Raw genomic sequence first — 15,030 nt, 5'->3', positions numbered from 1 at the left:
TTAGTGACGAGGCTAACGAAGAGGTTTCTACTTAAAGGGCCACTGTCCAGGGAAGGCCCTTTTAAGAAAAGGAGCCCAGTGTTTCGATCAGGTACCGGAGATAGTCTGTGCAAAATTCTACAGCGACACGCGCGCCGCAAAGCATCGAAAATACAATTCAAAGCTCCCTCATGCTCTCCTTTGAGAAGCCAGCTTCACCGCTCCCTGCGCTGGCCCGACGGGCCCCGATAATGACGTACGTATCGGGAACGACGTCCATTGGTCCGTCTAGCTGACTGACGGGAGAAGGATGGGTGTCTACCGCTCGCGGCGCGCTTTTCCCTCGCCACGGCCAGACTGAATCCAGCGGCGCGCGCTCCCTCGACCGTTTTTTTTTTTCGCGCTCGCGGAGAGCCACGCCCCACCTCCCGCCAAACGCGGAGGAGGAAGGGGAATTTGTCTTGCGGAGGCTAGACGACCTCGGGCAGAAGAGTGAACAACCTTTGCGAGAGAACGGAAGGAGAGAAGCATGACAGAATCGGGTGATTGCGGTGGCTGTAACTGCGTTATTAGTTACTCTTTTCAAAAACATTTTGCGGCCTTGCGTTCCAGGGGCGAAGTCTCACAGTCACCGGGGAAGAAATGATTTTCGACCGGAGGGTGGACAGTGGGCCTTTAAGGACAACGCAGAGGGCTGTGGAACGAAAAATGGTAGGGGTAACATTAAGAGATAGGAAGCGTGCAGAGTGGGTCAGAGAAATAACTCAAGTTAACGACATTCTAGTGGAAATTAAGAAGAAGAAATGGACATGGGCAGGACACGTAGTGCGAAGAGAGGATAACCGATGGTCGCTGAGGGTAACAAACTGGATTCCAAGGGAAGGAAAGCGTAGCAGGGGGCGGCAGGGGTTAGGTGGGCGGATGAGATTAAGAAGTTCGCCGGGGTCAACTGAATGCAGCTAGCATGCACAGGACCGGGTTAATTCGAGGAGTATGGGAGAGGCTTTCGCCCGGTGGGTATAGTCAGGCTGATGATGATGACGACGACGATGATGATGATGATGCAAGCTTAGTCGCAGAAAATGCGTCACAAATAGATTCATCCAGTGTGCAGCAGTGTCGCTTTTGGTGCTTGTGCTTTTCAGAAAGTTGAGTCTGTAGACGGGAGTTAATACTGTATTGTCACGAGCAAGGAATATGAGCACTCACATGAGCTAGTGGCTTTAACGGCGCCGTCGAAAAACGCCGTCTGAGCTGAATTATCGCTCGCTAAATGATCATATTGTTCTATTACAGATGCGGACTCGCCAAGCTGCTCAATTATTCGGGCAAAAACTAATTTCGTTCCTTGGCTGCCGCATATAGTTGCAGGCAGCCTAGTACTCGTAAATATCTCTATGATAAGACGGAGTGCAGGCAGTCGCATAAATCAGGCTTAAGCTTGTTTCGACGGCGCCTGAGACTGCTTCGGTGTTTTCCAGGGGAGGCACGAGCCCGGCACGCCACCAGACGCTCGGCCAGCGTTGCTGTGGCCGCCATACCCATGCCCATAATCCAGACAGCGAACAGGCCCGATATGTCGTCGGCCCGAATGGCCTCCACTGTGTGGGAGTTGCTCTCGATCTGTCTCCACGTCTGTAGCAGCACCAGGTCCAGGTGGCGATCGAGCAGCCCGGACTCGCAGACCCAGCGTGTCCTGCACATTGTCGCCGAGTGACAATTTGCCGCTTTTGACGGAGGTCTCGCGCAGGATGACCTCTGTTCACTGAACAGTCACTGTTACAACTGATCAAACGACATCGGCTTTCATACTGGCAGGGAAGTGCCGGCTTTTTTTTTTTTTCTCTTTAGAAGGTCCAAAATATTAAGAAAAAGGTATCTGGCTTTATTTTAACCCCGGGGGTATATTGAGGGCTACGGTGAGCACTAAGTAGGAGGCCGGGTGCTTCAATTAGTTTGTTAACTAACTAAATAGGTTAATTAACTTTTTTATTTTTTTAATTGCATAATTGCAACTCCTCCTCAAATAGCATAGCCGCGGAAAAAAGAATTCTTAAGGAGAAATTATATCGCCCATCACAAGGTTCACAAATGTCACCCTTACAGGCATCTTCACATACTAACACAGCGCCTGTGAAGTAATCGCTCCGCCCATAGATTTCGTCACTCTGCTGGCATCATCTGAAATCCAGACGGGCGTGCGGCGATTCGTTATCAAGTCTGTAGCTGTCTCCAGGCAACCGACTGCTCTCTATTAAGATCTTCATGGGGAGGTGGGCAGATCCTCCTTAAGGCTCTTTGATGTTCAAGGATGGCTCCATAGCGTCTATGTTAGTGCGTGAATTAAGCCGCCTATCAGGGCGACATTTGTGGGTCTTGCAACGCACGCTACAGTTCTTAAGAAAATATTTTCTCGAGGCTACACTATTTGGAGGACGAGCTCTAATTTCGCAAATAAAACATACCCCCCAAAATGAAAATTTAAAAAGTTAACGTATTTAGTTCATTAGTGAGCTAATTGAAGCCTTCTAATAGCCGTAATACTAACACTGATATCAGTTAGTTACTTTTTGGTTCAACCATCAAAGAAACAAAAACAAACACTCGGTATATGCACGCCATTAACGACTGAGAGGATAAAATGAGAAAAAAAAAAAAAAGTGTACCTCTTGTTCCTGAACGGCGCGACACAAGGAGGTTACAAAAGCGAAGTAGTTTAGTTGAAGGTTAACGTTACGAAAACTGAATGATCACACAATACGCACAGAGTGCTACCACATCGCTACCCTTCAAGGCAGGAATGGAAAAACTGGGCGGGAACGCGAAGCAGAGAGAGCAATATTTCATAAGCGTTTTCGGCGGTGTTCTCAACGATGGCAACACTATGCCGACGCAGTATTTTCGGAGCAAATGGGCATAAAACAGATTTAAGGAAAATATTGGAGAAAACCTCTTAACTGATAAATCGTGAACTGAAATCCGGAGGCAGATTTGTTATCGTTTTCCTTGATCCATAAATCAGCCCCGTACTTTTGGCTCTCATTTCCCGTTTATGCTCTAGCCGCGATTAGCTGTGTGTGTCTGCTTCTCGTCGGTGAGGAAATGAAGAACATTTAGGATCATTGGATATCTGCAGCGTCCTTACCGTGAGAGGGCACCGAAGTAAGGTATATGGCGGGAGTCTAAGCACTTTCAAAACTAATGCTCAGTAACATAATGAAGGTTCGTGATCCCTGCAGATACGAAAACGACTGTCTTCATCACGTAGCAGAGCGTTTGCAAAGAAGACTGCTGCCTGTATAAAAGATCGCTACTCTAATGCAAACTTGATAGCACCCACGTGCGATGCAGCGTTTTCTTCACGAAGGTGGTAGCGTTGTAGCTGACGAAAATGGCACACGGCGCGGTGAGAACGTTGATCCTCCCGAAGTAGAACTGGCCCCTAGGAGGCTCTTGAGAGTAGTGGCGTCGGATGCCGTAGTGGTAGAGAGACTGCTCCATGAACACCACCTGCGGTATTGTGCCAAAACTCATGCATAAAACGTCCTCTGTCTGCGGCATTTGACTGCAGAATGCAGAGGGTTGGGCGAATGTTCCACATTTCGAGCAAGCATCTCGGCTTTTTGTTTTGTATGCTGCGTACTCGACACAGGAATAACAAGGGTTTAAAAGCTTTGGTCATGGCCGAGGATGCGGGGGTAGAATGATGATTAGTTTGAAACTAAGCTTTTTTATTTATTGTGAACTTCACGTCTCAGTCAACCACAAAAGTCATAACAGGAAGTTTAAAAGATAACGAGTAAAATTACCTGCGAAAATATATCTGCAACACACCTCTTTTTTATAATCCTTTCTTCTGGTGCCTCAGGCTGAAGCGATAGGTTCTACCTTTCACTTACCTCTTTGTTGTAGTACGATTTTATAGGCTGAAAAGCATCATTTTTTGCCATTCTTCTGTGTAACCACTTGTTAGGTTAGGAGCCTCCAGCATCTAACAGCTTGAGTTACCCCTCCCCCTTTTACTCGCTGGCTTAGCTCCCATCTGTCATGTGCGTCAGGTGAAAGAATGGCCATCGCCGGAGCGCTGAGTTTTTGTGTCGAGAGGTGCGACTCGGACTCGTACAAGCTAGCCGGAGCGTGCGCGCATCGAGGCACCCTTAAGCCGGCCTCGCGATCCCTTTGGGGTCTGAGAAAGGAAATGTCTTATGACCATTCGAAGATGCGCTGCGTGCAGGTTCTCCAGAAACGGAGACGGGATGTGGACCGCTACTACCCTTCTGACCGCACGTGTGGCTTCCGCTGCGCGCTGCTATTGTTCATTAAGTGCTTTTTCGTGTCGGTCCGCTGGGCTGTAGCCATGTGTTTAGACGCTCGACGGTTTCGAGGAAACGCGTGGTGCGGGAGAGTAAAAATACCTTCATTAACCCCGGCACCCCGTTGGCCCGTTTACGTTCCTCTAAAATCATCGGATTGGTCACCAAAAGTGGGACCGTGATTGATGTGTAGGATGTGCACCAATATCCTGGAAAACTGATTTAAGGGGACGTTTTTGGCGCGAAAGGGGGAGAGCGCGCTGGGTCTCGGCAGCCTCTGGACTGCGTCCTCTGTAACTGGCTTTTATTGTGGTCTACCCTGAATAAACCGCCTTATAATCAAGAGCACTGCTTCAACTCGCTACGTGTCGCCGGACGAGCGGACGAAGGAGCTGGGAGCTTCACGTCATCAACGTCATCGACGCACGCCTTTTCTGAATTTAACTTCACTCAGAATTTTTTTTCAACAAATTGATTGACAAATGTATTAAATTTCAATCCTGCCAGTTCCATGTTTGTACGTCTCTAATAACGCATCCATATAGCAAATATTACGCGTTTGAAAGGGACCCTAATGAATTACAACTTACCAGAGAGTGTTCTACAAAGTGACAACTTTGAAAAGACATCGTTGAAATACATAAAATGACTTCAATTTTTTCTTGCTTTTTTATTGTTTGCGTTAACCTGCGTATCGTTTGTGTGTGTGTGTGTGTGTGTGTGTGTGTGTGCGTGCGTGTGCGTGCGTGCAATTAATGAGTCTTTCTGTCAATTTTGCTCTTGCCATGTGAAACATATCCTCCATTTCTCTAACAGTGAACTTATGTGATGAAATTTGTATGTATTGTTTACTTTCTCACCTGCTTGGGCAGAACATTTTGGTCTCCACTATTGTATAAATAAAAAATAAAATAAATAATAATTGATGTTACATTGCTTACATGTAGGAAGATCTGAGTCCTGAGAACACCAGCGCTTCAAGGAGTCGACACCATTAAAATATGGCGATACGGCAGAAAAACGTACCGAAGTCTAAATGTGAATTAGCAGGGCGTGATTTGGTGGCTTCTTTCGTTGCTCAGGCAGCTTTCAAATGTAGACAAATGCAAGCTGTATAAAAGACATGCACGCGTCGCTACAAGGTAGCAAACCATCGCCTTGCTAGCGCCCTCTATAACCAGTGTTGAGTGAAAATACTGTCTTCAGGGTGCAATACAGACTTAAAGAGCTGCAAGCAACGATTAGAGGTTGCGGAGTATGCGCAGGTACCGTCTGTTGCACAAGTTTGCAGCCCAACGCGCCGGGCGGAGTACCCTTACAAAAATGAGTTTTGAAACTCTATTGTTGGACTATTGACCACCTTTTGAATTTATTGAATTTCGATAAACATTCAACCCCAGCTGAGTGCAATCTTTACAGGGCCAACAGAATTTTCATTGTGTTCTACCCAATAGACTTTTTGTGCTATTTTTCTATGTGCTTTTTGTTGTCAGTTTTCAACGTTCACGAACAATTAGCGTGTACTGTTCATGCTGACCCATGCTTTTAAGTAGTTTTAGGCACCAATGATAAGAACATGATGTGACAATTTCGTTATGAATTTTTGGTCTCACTTGTAATCAACTATTGGCCCCATTCTGCAAAGGGAAATATAAGAGCAGCATGCAGTTGCGTGCTATTTCATTTTATATAAAAGTACATATTAACGGTGCACACTTAGCTCAAGCTTCGCAACAGAGTGAAAATATGCCCTAAAAACTTCATGATGGCAAAGCCTCCACTAATAATACAAATACATCGTTGAATGTCAATCAGAATCCGTAATGGATCAGCTTCTGTATGTCGCAGAAGGTAACTTTAGTGGTAGGACATATTTTATATTTATCATAAAACAAGTTCAGTGAGTCATCATACTAACAAACAGTGTCCTAGATTGAACCTACCATGTAGGGCAGGACAGAGCTTTTTAAACCAGTTGCAAAGTTCACTATATGCTTCAGGATCTGACATTCTGCCCAAGCCTAGGTATTTTTGCCCGTAGCTTTTGCCGCAAAATGAGGTGCAGTCTGTATTGGAATCCTCCACCGCTGTATGTCTTTGGAGAATTTTGCTGTTATTTTTTTCTTCTCCTTCCTTTCTTAAAGTGGACACCATGCTAAAATGAAGTCACTTTAAACATTGAGGGGTTCTAATAATCACGGATTGCTCCCACGCATACTATAGAGTTAACACGCATAGCAAAAACATTCGCGTATGAAATAAAAAGAAAAAAAAAACAGGATTGCACGCGTCTTCTATCGGCGACTCTTCTTTTCAAAGAAGCATTCGGCCACTGCCTTGCTCCCCCTGTGCCCGCGAACGGCGCCAGCATGTCCGGAGGGGTCGAGGTTTACTTCCTGTCGGCTGGGGAGAAAAAAAGGGCGGGGGGGAGGGGTTGCTCCCGCTAGGTCTGTGCTCTCTGCCTTCTCCGTGGTTTGTCTACACGGAGATGACCTTGGCTGCAGCATAGCTGGAGTCGCGCAGCGGGGGCGGCGGCTCCCCCTTTTCACCGAAGCTGTTCTTCTGCGCCCCGTTTTCTTTGCACGCAGACGCGGGTACGCTGAGTGCGGCGATGTGCCACTTCAGTTGGCGTTTTCCCGCCACCGTGGTCGCATCTTGCACTGTGAGCGAAGCACCGTATGTAGGTTTTTCGCTGGTGATTATCACGAAGATCGTTTTGTTCAAATTGGAGCGCGAACGTACGCATTTAAGTCTTCGGAGGAATCCGCTCTTGGGCGGCAGCTTCTGCGCAAGGAGGACATGTTTAAGAAGTTCAACACTCGCAGGCGTTTTGGATTCTAGGCGAAAAGCCGGCGCGGGCGGATGGAGCGTCTGCACTTTGGTGAGTGTTTTACTTTTTCCTATTCGTGTTTGTGCCAGTCTTGTACAGTGTGTGCTACAAGGTGAAGCACGCATGTAAATATTTCTAGCAGGCAAACCAGCCTCGTCGGAAAAAAAAAAGGATGGGGAGAGAGAGAGAGAGAACGAGGCTTGTCTCTACGCGGACGCTGGGGCCGACGGAACGCCAGTTGGGGTGGCGACATTTTCTTTCTTTTTTTTAACCGGTGACCGTTTTTGACGGATTGTTCGGCACAGTGCTGTACGCTTTCGATACGCTACTCGCGCTGAGACGGACACATTATCGAGATCATAATATGCCTCTGTCACACATTGTGGATTATTGAATCTGTGCAGCTCCGCCATTTTTGCAGTGTTTGTTTTTGTTTCCACTCATTTTAGTGCCTATAGTTGGTAATTTTGCTTCAAGTTTTCTGGGTAGTAATGCTTGTGACATGCGCTTTGCTATTTATATTCACAATGGGATCTTTGACGGCAGCATATATTGTTTATCAGGGAGAAATGAACGATGTGGTAGTGGTGCCGAGCTGTGGAGGCGGCGGTCGATGCCGTCTATAAGCAGTCAAAGACAGTGACAACTCATTTTAGACAAGAAATTTCTTGAGCTATGACGTGGAGCAGCGCACAAATGCCTTTGCTCTATTTTTAGGTTAGTATATACCGCAGCTTAATTATGATTTATATTTTTTATTTCAGCATCACATGCGAGGAGTTCCCGGACGTATCAGCGTTTTACGCAAAGAGCAGCCTGGCGTCATACCTTGCACATGAATTGAAATAAAGCAAATAAACAACCCAGCTCATGTTATGGGTTCACCAAAGATGCATATTTTTTCTTTCTCATTAACGCGCATTTTTTATTCTGTGTTCCCTTTCCGCTGCGGATTAACAGAAAATGCTGCGTGATCAACGGTTAGCCAGGAGCAGGCACGAGGTGGTTTACATTAATGCAAAAGTAGCACAGCACATATCCTTGCTGCGGTCAGTCAACACATTCTATGTTCTGCTCGAACAATCAACAATTTAGTCAGTTTAGTGTAGGTTAATGAGTGAGTAAGTATAATGGGGCTTAAAAGATCAAGATCTGTTTTGTTCTTTTATGCCTCACTATGCTTATCATTAACCAGCACTGATCAGACAGGATTGTTGATTGGTCGGGCAGAACATAGAATGTGGTGACTTATCGCAGCTAGGAGATGTACTGTACTACTTTTGCATTAATGAAAATCACCCCGTGTCTGCTCCTGGCAAACCGATGGTCGTGTACTATTTTCTGTTGTTCAGGAGTGGAAAGGTAGCAGAAAATCAAAAAGCGTCACTTGCAGAGTTTCTGAAGCATTTGAGCCTGAAATCAACAGAATTTCAGTTGCGCGAATTCCAAAAGCGCCCTTAAGAAACACATGGGCCACTATTTCATAAGCGCTCAACAAGAGGTCAACACTGCATCATCCAAGATGTTGCCGATTATCGACAGACTTTCAACAGCGTGTATTGACACAACGCTTTCGAATTTCTATAGAAACCCTACATGCATTTTTGTAAGGGTAGCAGTATCGCTTCCGAGAGGCGGCGCTGCGCCCGCCGGCGCTGCCTGGTGACGCAGCTATAAAGAGTGAGGAGGCTTGTTCTCTTCCCTTTATCTCGCGGTTGATATCGCACATCTTTGCTCTCAGCAGCGGGACGAGGGAAAGAGAACAAGCCTCCTCACTCTTTATAGCTGCGTTACCAGGCAGCGCCGGCGGGCGCAGCGCCGCCCCTCGGGAGCGATACTGCTCCTCCGCCCGGCGCGTTGGGCTGCAAACTTCTGCAACAGACGGTACCTGAAAGGCGTCATATGTTCTCATCACAGCGCAGACATCAAACGTGTGCCTTTTTCATCCAACGCTGCCCAAGTCACGCCTCATTTTCCTTGCCCTCACTAACAACTTGTAGCGCTTCGCTAAGCTCGGTGGAGCTGCTCTGTGCTCTTAATGCTAGTGCAAAATGAAGTGGGTGGAATAACTGAGAGAAAAGGAAAGGCGCACTAATGTACCCATGAATGGCTTCGTGAGGCAAGGAATAAAAGGGCAGATGTAAGGACGCAGACCAAAAAAGCGCCGTAGCTTTCACCAGCTGGGATTATGTCACATGCGATCACACCGCTGGCCGTATGGACACTGATATAATCGGAAGACCGGGGCCTATAGGCCTCGATTTTGAACCCCGTGAAACACGGTAACTCGAACCACCTTTGCAGGCTGAAGTGTTCGAAACAATTTTGCCCCAGAAGGAGCGCAGCGTGGTTTTCGGAGCCTCGTCCAAGCGCACACCCCTGAGAGAGCCGGGCGCTTGGCCGGAAACGCTTGTACCCATTTTTACTGGTGGGTGTCCGGCGGCGGGTTTCGAACTAACCACCTCTCGCCGCCGAGACGGACGCCCAAACCACTAGGGTACCGCAAGGCGTTGAGGAAGGCAGACGACGGCAGGCGTTGTTAGGAGAAGAGTAAAAGAGTAAGAGTTAGGAGAAGAGTTAGGAGAGAGTAAAAGATTTATTTTACCTATTTATAATGCAAACGTGCAAGCACGTGAAAGGGAGCGAGGTAGCTCTTAGTGAACTGAGAGCACAGGTGATTCACACTGAAGCAGCCCTCGTAGGCTGCTTAAATCACTTTTGAGTCCAACTGTGGGACCCGCAGCTTCCCAAACGTGCAATGGGCGCTGAGCCGCTCCCTTTGGCTCCGCCCAATTGTTTTACCAGTACCTCACGCACAAACGCGCACACATACACACACCTCCTCGCACTTGCACAGGAAATACTGTATACCACTCCAGAACAGACAGGCCGTCCACGTTGTTCTCTATGAAGCGGCGACGTCCGATCTGGTTTCAGACATTTTAAATGGCGCCGGTCAGGCGATGGTGCGCGCATCCTCAACAGCACAATGCCTGGTCTTAATGGCCATCAAGCGGCACGTGCAGCAGCTCCTTTGAATTCACCGCCGCCTCCCTAAGATCAATTAAGGAAGCAATCTTCCGCAGTGAAATCACAATACGACGAGTGCAGTTGCTCCGTTTCACCCCGCCGACCCGGGCCATTGTTGAGAAAGTTCCAGCCACAAAACGCAATCTTGCTGCAACGGCGCCAGCCAGGCGATAGGGCACCCATCTACCCGCCGCCAAACTGGAGCCTGAGAGAACTACACCCTGGTTCAAGCCAGTATGTCTTAATGATCACGTGTTGACACAAGCGGTCACAACACGACAGCGTGCCGCGGCTCCTGGTTCGCCCTGCCGCCCTGGTCCATTGTTCAGAGGAGGGGTGTCGGAGATCAAAGGACGCCCGTTTCGGTTGCCGACCAAAGCGCTTGCCTTCAATTAACTTGTACAACATGCGCCTCTCCACGTCGGGAAGGTAAGGAGGATCCGTGCTCCTTTGTCCTGATGTCTCCGGTCAACAGGCCTCGGCCCGCTGCCGCATTCTCGCAAAACCACATCCGGCTCTCCAGCGGCGCTCTCCGAATGCATGGACTCTCTGGGACGATTTATGGCTGATTGCTGGGGCATAACAACGCAGATTCCAGGCAAACTACAATGAAGCACTGCGCAAATATTTGTTGTCAAATGTTTTTATTACACCGCATACTTCATACACATGGTGACTCTTTTTTTTTTCTTTTTTTTTTACGGCGTGGGCCGTTTCACGGAGCACACTGCACGTTATGACCCTGCGTTCATTGTGTGCCTTGGCGGTCAAGTCCTTCCTTTAGCTGTCATCTATGACATCTATCCGGAAACAGGAAAATGCCGTCCGCTCTGGTAATCCTTCCAAGCCGGAGACCTCGATCCGTGTCTCTGGCATACTACATCGAAAATATGGAATGCGCTTTCAGAGACGAGGTGAAGGAGTGCGTGTGTCGGCAGCGTCTCTTTGGTTCCTTATTGCGCGTGCTTGCGCGTGAACCGCATGATGGCCGTCAGATGCTCAAGCAGAACTCAGAGCTGTATCTCAACTCGGCCGTTCAAAATAAACAGGTAAATAATTGAAATAAATGAAAAAAAAAAGAAAAAACCCCGAAACAAGGATTGCGTACAGTCAGCTTCAGTAATACTGCCGCAAGATAACACCGAAGAAAGAGCCCTGCTCTTGTGAACTGCCGTCTCCAACGAAGATCATGCTTGAGCGAGATCGTCAGGCCGCCGGCTCCTGCTGATTGCTTAACTGGGACGTTTTGTTTTTTATTTCTACCATTCACTGATTTGTGTTTTAACAGCAAAAATAGATTACGTCCGCACGGTCTGTGCAGGTGGGTAGTATACAAAAAGGCGGATTTCGTATACGTTATAGAGCTTGGCAATTACGTGATTAATTAAAAGTAAGGCATCAGCCTTTTTATTTATATATTAAGGAACAATTGCAGGTCGAATAAAAGCCATCAACGTAAAAAAGTAGCAAAGTACACAAATCTTCTCAATTGCGAATGTGGTTCGAGATATCGAACGCCAAAAACATGCACTTAAAAAATTCGTTGACTTGTCCTTCTCGCGTTCTATATTCTATATCGGCGTCACATCGAAGTTCTTAGCCGCCACATATAAACGCCATTTGCGTGTATGGTGCTACTGAATCAACATCATGGGGAAGAGGAGTCCACCCACAGCGCGGCTGTTTTATAAATTCACAATGTTGGGAAGCCAAAACAAAGAGCTTTGAACTGTATATTTTTGACATTCGATATCTTGAGCGGCATGGTCGATTAAGAAAGTTTAAAAACTAGCATCGCCTTCGTGTTTTGATTACCTTCATGAACCCTATATAATAATGCCATTTAAATCCAAAATTGCAAAAGTGATAAGGATATTTCACTTCAACAAATTTAAATAATCACAATAATTGTGACATATGACAAAAATTATTCCCACTTTGCAGATTAATTTGCACAGACTACGCCGACTCATATCCCGATGATTTGCATAGTAAATGTATGTAAACGATAAAATAAGCCGCCGCGGTACACATGCTGAGAGGAAACTGAGAATAGTGACATATTTGTCTTGACAGAAAAACAACGCTGAGCTAGCGTAAGAGCACCTAAAAATGAGTTAAGTTACCACAGTTAGCACAGGAGTCCGCCATTATATGTATACATATACCTAAATAAAAAGGAAATGTCTTGCGAGCATAAGTTAGACCTGCTTAAAGATTCCAGTACGCAGTGAAATTCTGACATGCGTATACACATTAGCCTAACCTGCCAAACTTCTCCAAGTTACAGTGCTGATATTTCTACAGAACCTGTGCAGCGTCCAGTTTCCAAAGGCAAAAAAAAAAATGATGTGAGCATACCTAAGCCCCGCATACGTAGAGTTTCATTTCGAGTAACAAGAAAAGATCCGCTGAGTTTGGACGCATGTGCTCCCTCCTCCCCTCCCCCCAATCCTTCAAAAACGAAAGCAAGCCGCAGGCAACTGTATCACGATTAAAACTGGAAGGAACGAGTTTCATGGCATATCCTTAACGGATTTTGAGGTTAGGCCAACGTGAGGGCTCATCGCATAAGATCACCTGTCGACCATCCAGGACAGCCTCATACGTCTCTCGGCGGAAGACCTGCTTGAATGGCAGCTGGCTGCGGTGCTGCTGGACGCGGCGCCAAAGCTCTTGGTCCTCGGGGTTGGCGGACGTCTAGTGAGGAAGCAAAGGAGGTAAAACGACTTGGTTTAGGAGCATAAAACTCATGCTTGGCTAGAACAAAGGTATTTCCCAAAGGCATTACAGGACTAGATTACCCTCCGAGATATATTGTCCAGTTTGTTTAAAAGTGTGCAGTAAAGAAAGGGTTGCACAGTACGTCTAGACCCTATTAAAGAGGATAGGTGCACAAGACTAAAGGGCCACTTAATTGACACGTGGAAAGACATACATTATAAGATTTAACGCAAAACTGATGAGAGCCAGAAAAACAGAAGGACAGCGCTAAGTGTGCCGTTCTCCCTGTCCCTCTGATGCTGTCCGCTTTGCGCTGAACATTAGAATTAACGTCAGCAAATCTGCCCAACATGGTGTGCTGTTAAAAAATACAAGCATATGAAAGATTCACTTTAAGAGTACCATTAGATGTGAATATCTTCACACAGAAGCTTATTGCAAACAATTCTCTGTCAAGTGCATGGAACAAGAAAAAGAAACGAGGCGCATTCAAAGGTTTTGATGTTTTTTTTTCTTTTTTCATGAGTGCTGCTCCGCTGAACCGAGTGAGACCGGTCGGAATCGCAGAAATGACCATGCATGTCTCTGTGTTGGTGCTGTCCCTTACTCCGCTCCGTTTCAGAAGCTGTTTGCAGCCGTACAAATGGCATGGGCGACCTATGCCATACAGCATGACGCGCGCAACCCGATTGCGCTTCTAGAGCATTCTTACACCATGGTGAACAGGAGGGTGGCAACATAATCATGTAGTTCACATTATCCTTACTGGCCTAAGCCGGTTTCAAACAAGAAGAAAATTGGTAGATGTAGGCCAAGTGGCTTAGTGAATCAGTTTGCGTGAGTTTATTCACATTACAGAGGCCAAAAAGGTATGGAGCGATAGAAGGAACCGGTAGGGCCGCCTCATGGTTGTTCGCGGCAACAACAACGCAGCAGATTTCGCAAAGCCATGACCACCTCAGTGCGGCATGGTTATCCAAGAGTCTCGTGTTACGGGTTCGATCGATATATTCAAAGCTGCTAGTGCGGCCAACTGCCACCCATCTCTGACCCACAAGGCAGGCGGGACTCCCCAGTTCTATTACCGCGCCACCACGGCCTGGAGGCGGCGGGTAAGAAGGCGCGCGCCAAGGAAGACTGCATGCTAAGCCGTGTTACATGCAGAGCCCCTACGCGCGCTGAAACGCTTTCACGCTCACAGCTCACCCATCCATTAGTGCTCGGTGCTCACGTTGACGCTGGACGCGCGTAAAAGCAAGGAGAAAGGGGGGAGGGGGTGAACGACGCGGGCACAGAACAACCGGGTGTATTTGGGAAGTGTATTCCTGCATGTTCCTCGCAGTGAGCGTAAATCAGCGTAAAGTGCTGCTTCCTGTTCTCTTTTCCCCGCGTTCAGCCAGCGTGCGTTCTTCCTCCTTTCACCGCTTTTGCAGCGGCGGATGTGATGAAGTATACGTTTGTTTGTATGTATGTATGTATGTATGTATGTATGTATGTATGTATGTATGTATGTATGTATGTATGTATGTATGTATGTATGTATGTATGTATGTATGTATGTATGTATGTATGTATGTATGCATGTATGCATGTATGTATGTATGTATGTATGCATGCATGCATGCATGCATGCATGTATGTATGTATGTATGTATGTATGTATGTATGTATGTATGTATGTATGTATGTATGTATGTATGCATGCATGCATGCATGCATGTATGTATGTATGTATGTATGTATGTATGTATGTATGTATGCATGCATGTATGTATGTATGCATGTATGTATGTATGTATGTATGTATGCATGCATGCATGCATGCACGCATGCATGTATGTCTGTATGCATGCATGTATGTATGCATGTATGTATGTATGTATGTATGTATGTATGTATGTATGTATGTATGTATGTATGTATGTATGTATGTATGTATGTATGTATGTATGTATGTATGTATGTATGTATGTATGTATGTATGTATGTATGTATGTATGTATGTAGTTAAGGGCTTGTTATTCAAAGCGAGGTGGCGGCGTGTTCAAGCCTGCTCGGTATTTATTCTCCTAAGAAATTATTTACGAACTCGCTGTTTCTTCCGTATATACCAATTGCACGTGATTTACGTTGACCAAGTTTTAATTCTCTACA

The 15,030-nt window shown here is 46.5% G+C and overlaps 1 protein-coding gene across 1 annotated transcript in view; it reads right to left on the bottom strand.

Moving 5' to 3' along the window:
• Positions 1 to 821: 821 nt before the first annotated feature.
• LOC146183555 (uncharacterized) overlaps positions 822 to 15,030 on the bottom strand; it is a 33,178-nt gene continuing 18,969 nt past the window's right edge. Inside the window, exons 4-6 of the mRNA XM_084608719.1 lie at positions 12,733 to 12,852; positions 3,320 to 3,489; positions 822 to 1,675 (exon numbers count right to left, since the gene is read on the bottom strand). Coding sequence (XP_084464845.1) covers positions 1,375 to 1,675; positions 3,320 to 3,489; positions 12,733 to 12,852 — 591 coding nt within the window. The 3' untranslated portion in view covers positions 822 to 1,374. The remainder of the gene's footprint in view (positions 1,676 to 3,319; positions 3,490 to 12,732; positions 12,853 to 15,030) is intronic.

The sequence above is a fragment of the Amblyomma maculatum genome, chromosome 7 (genome assembly GCF_055883805.1).
Source record: "Amblyomma maculatum isolate TAMU_Amacu chromosome 7, ASM5588380v1, whole genome shotgun sequence".
Taxonomy (NCBI): domain Eukaryota; kingdom Metazoa; phylum Arthropoda; class Arachnida; order Ixodida; family Ixodidae; genus Amblyomma; species Amblyomma maculatum.
Note: the sequence above shows the minus strand (reverse complement) of the source record. Positions and strands in the feature narration are given on the sequence as shown.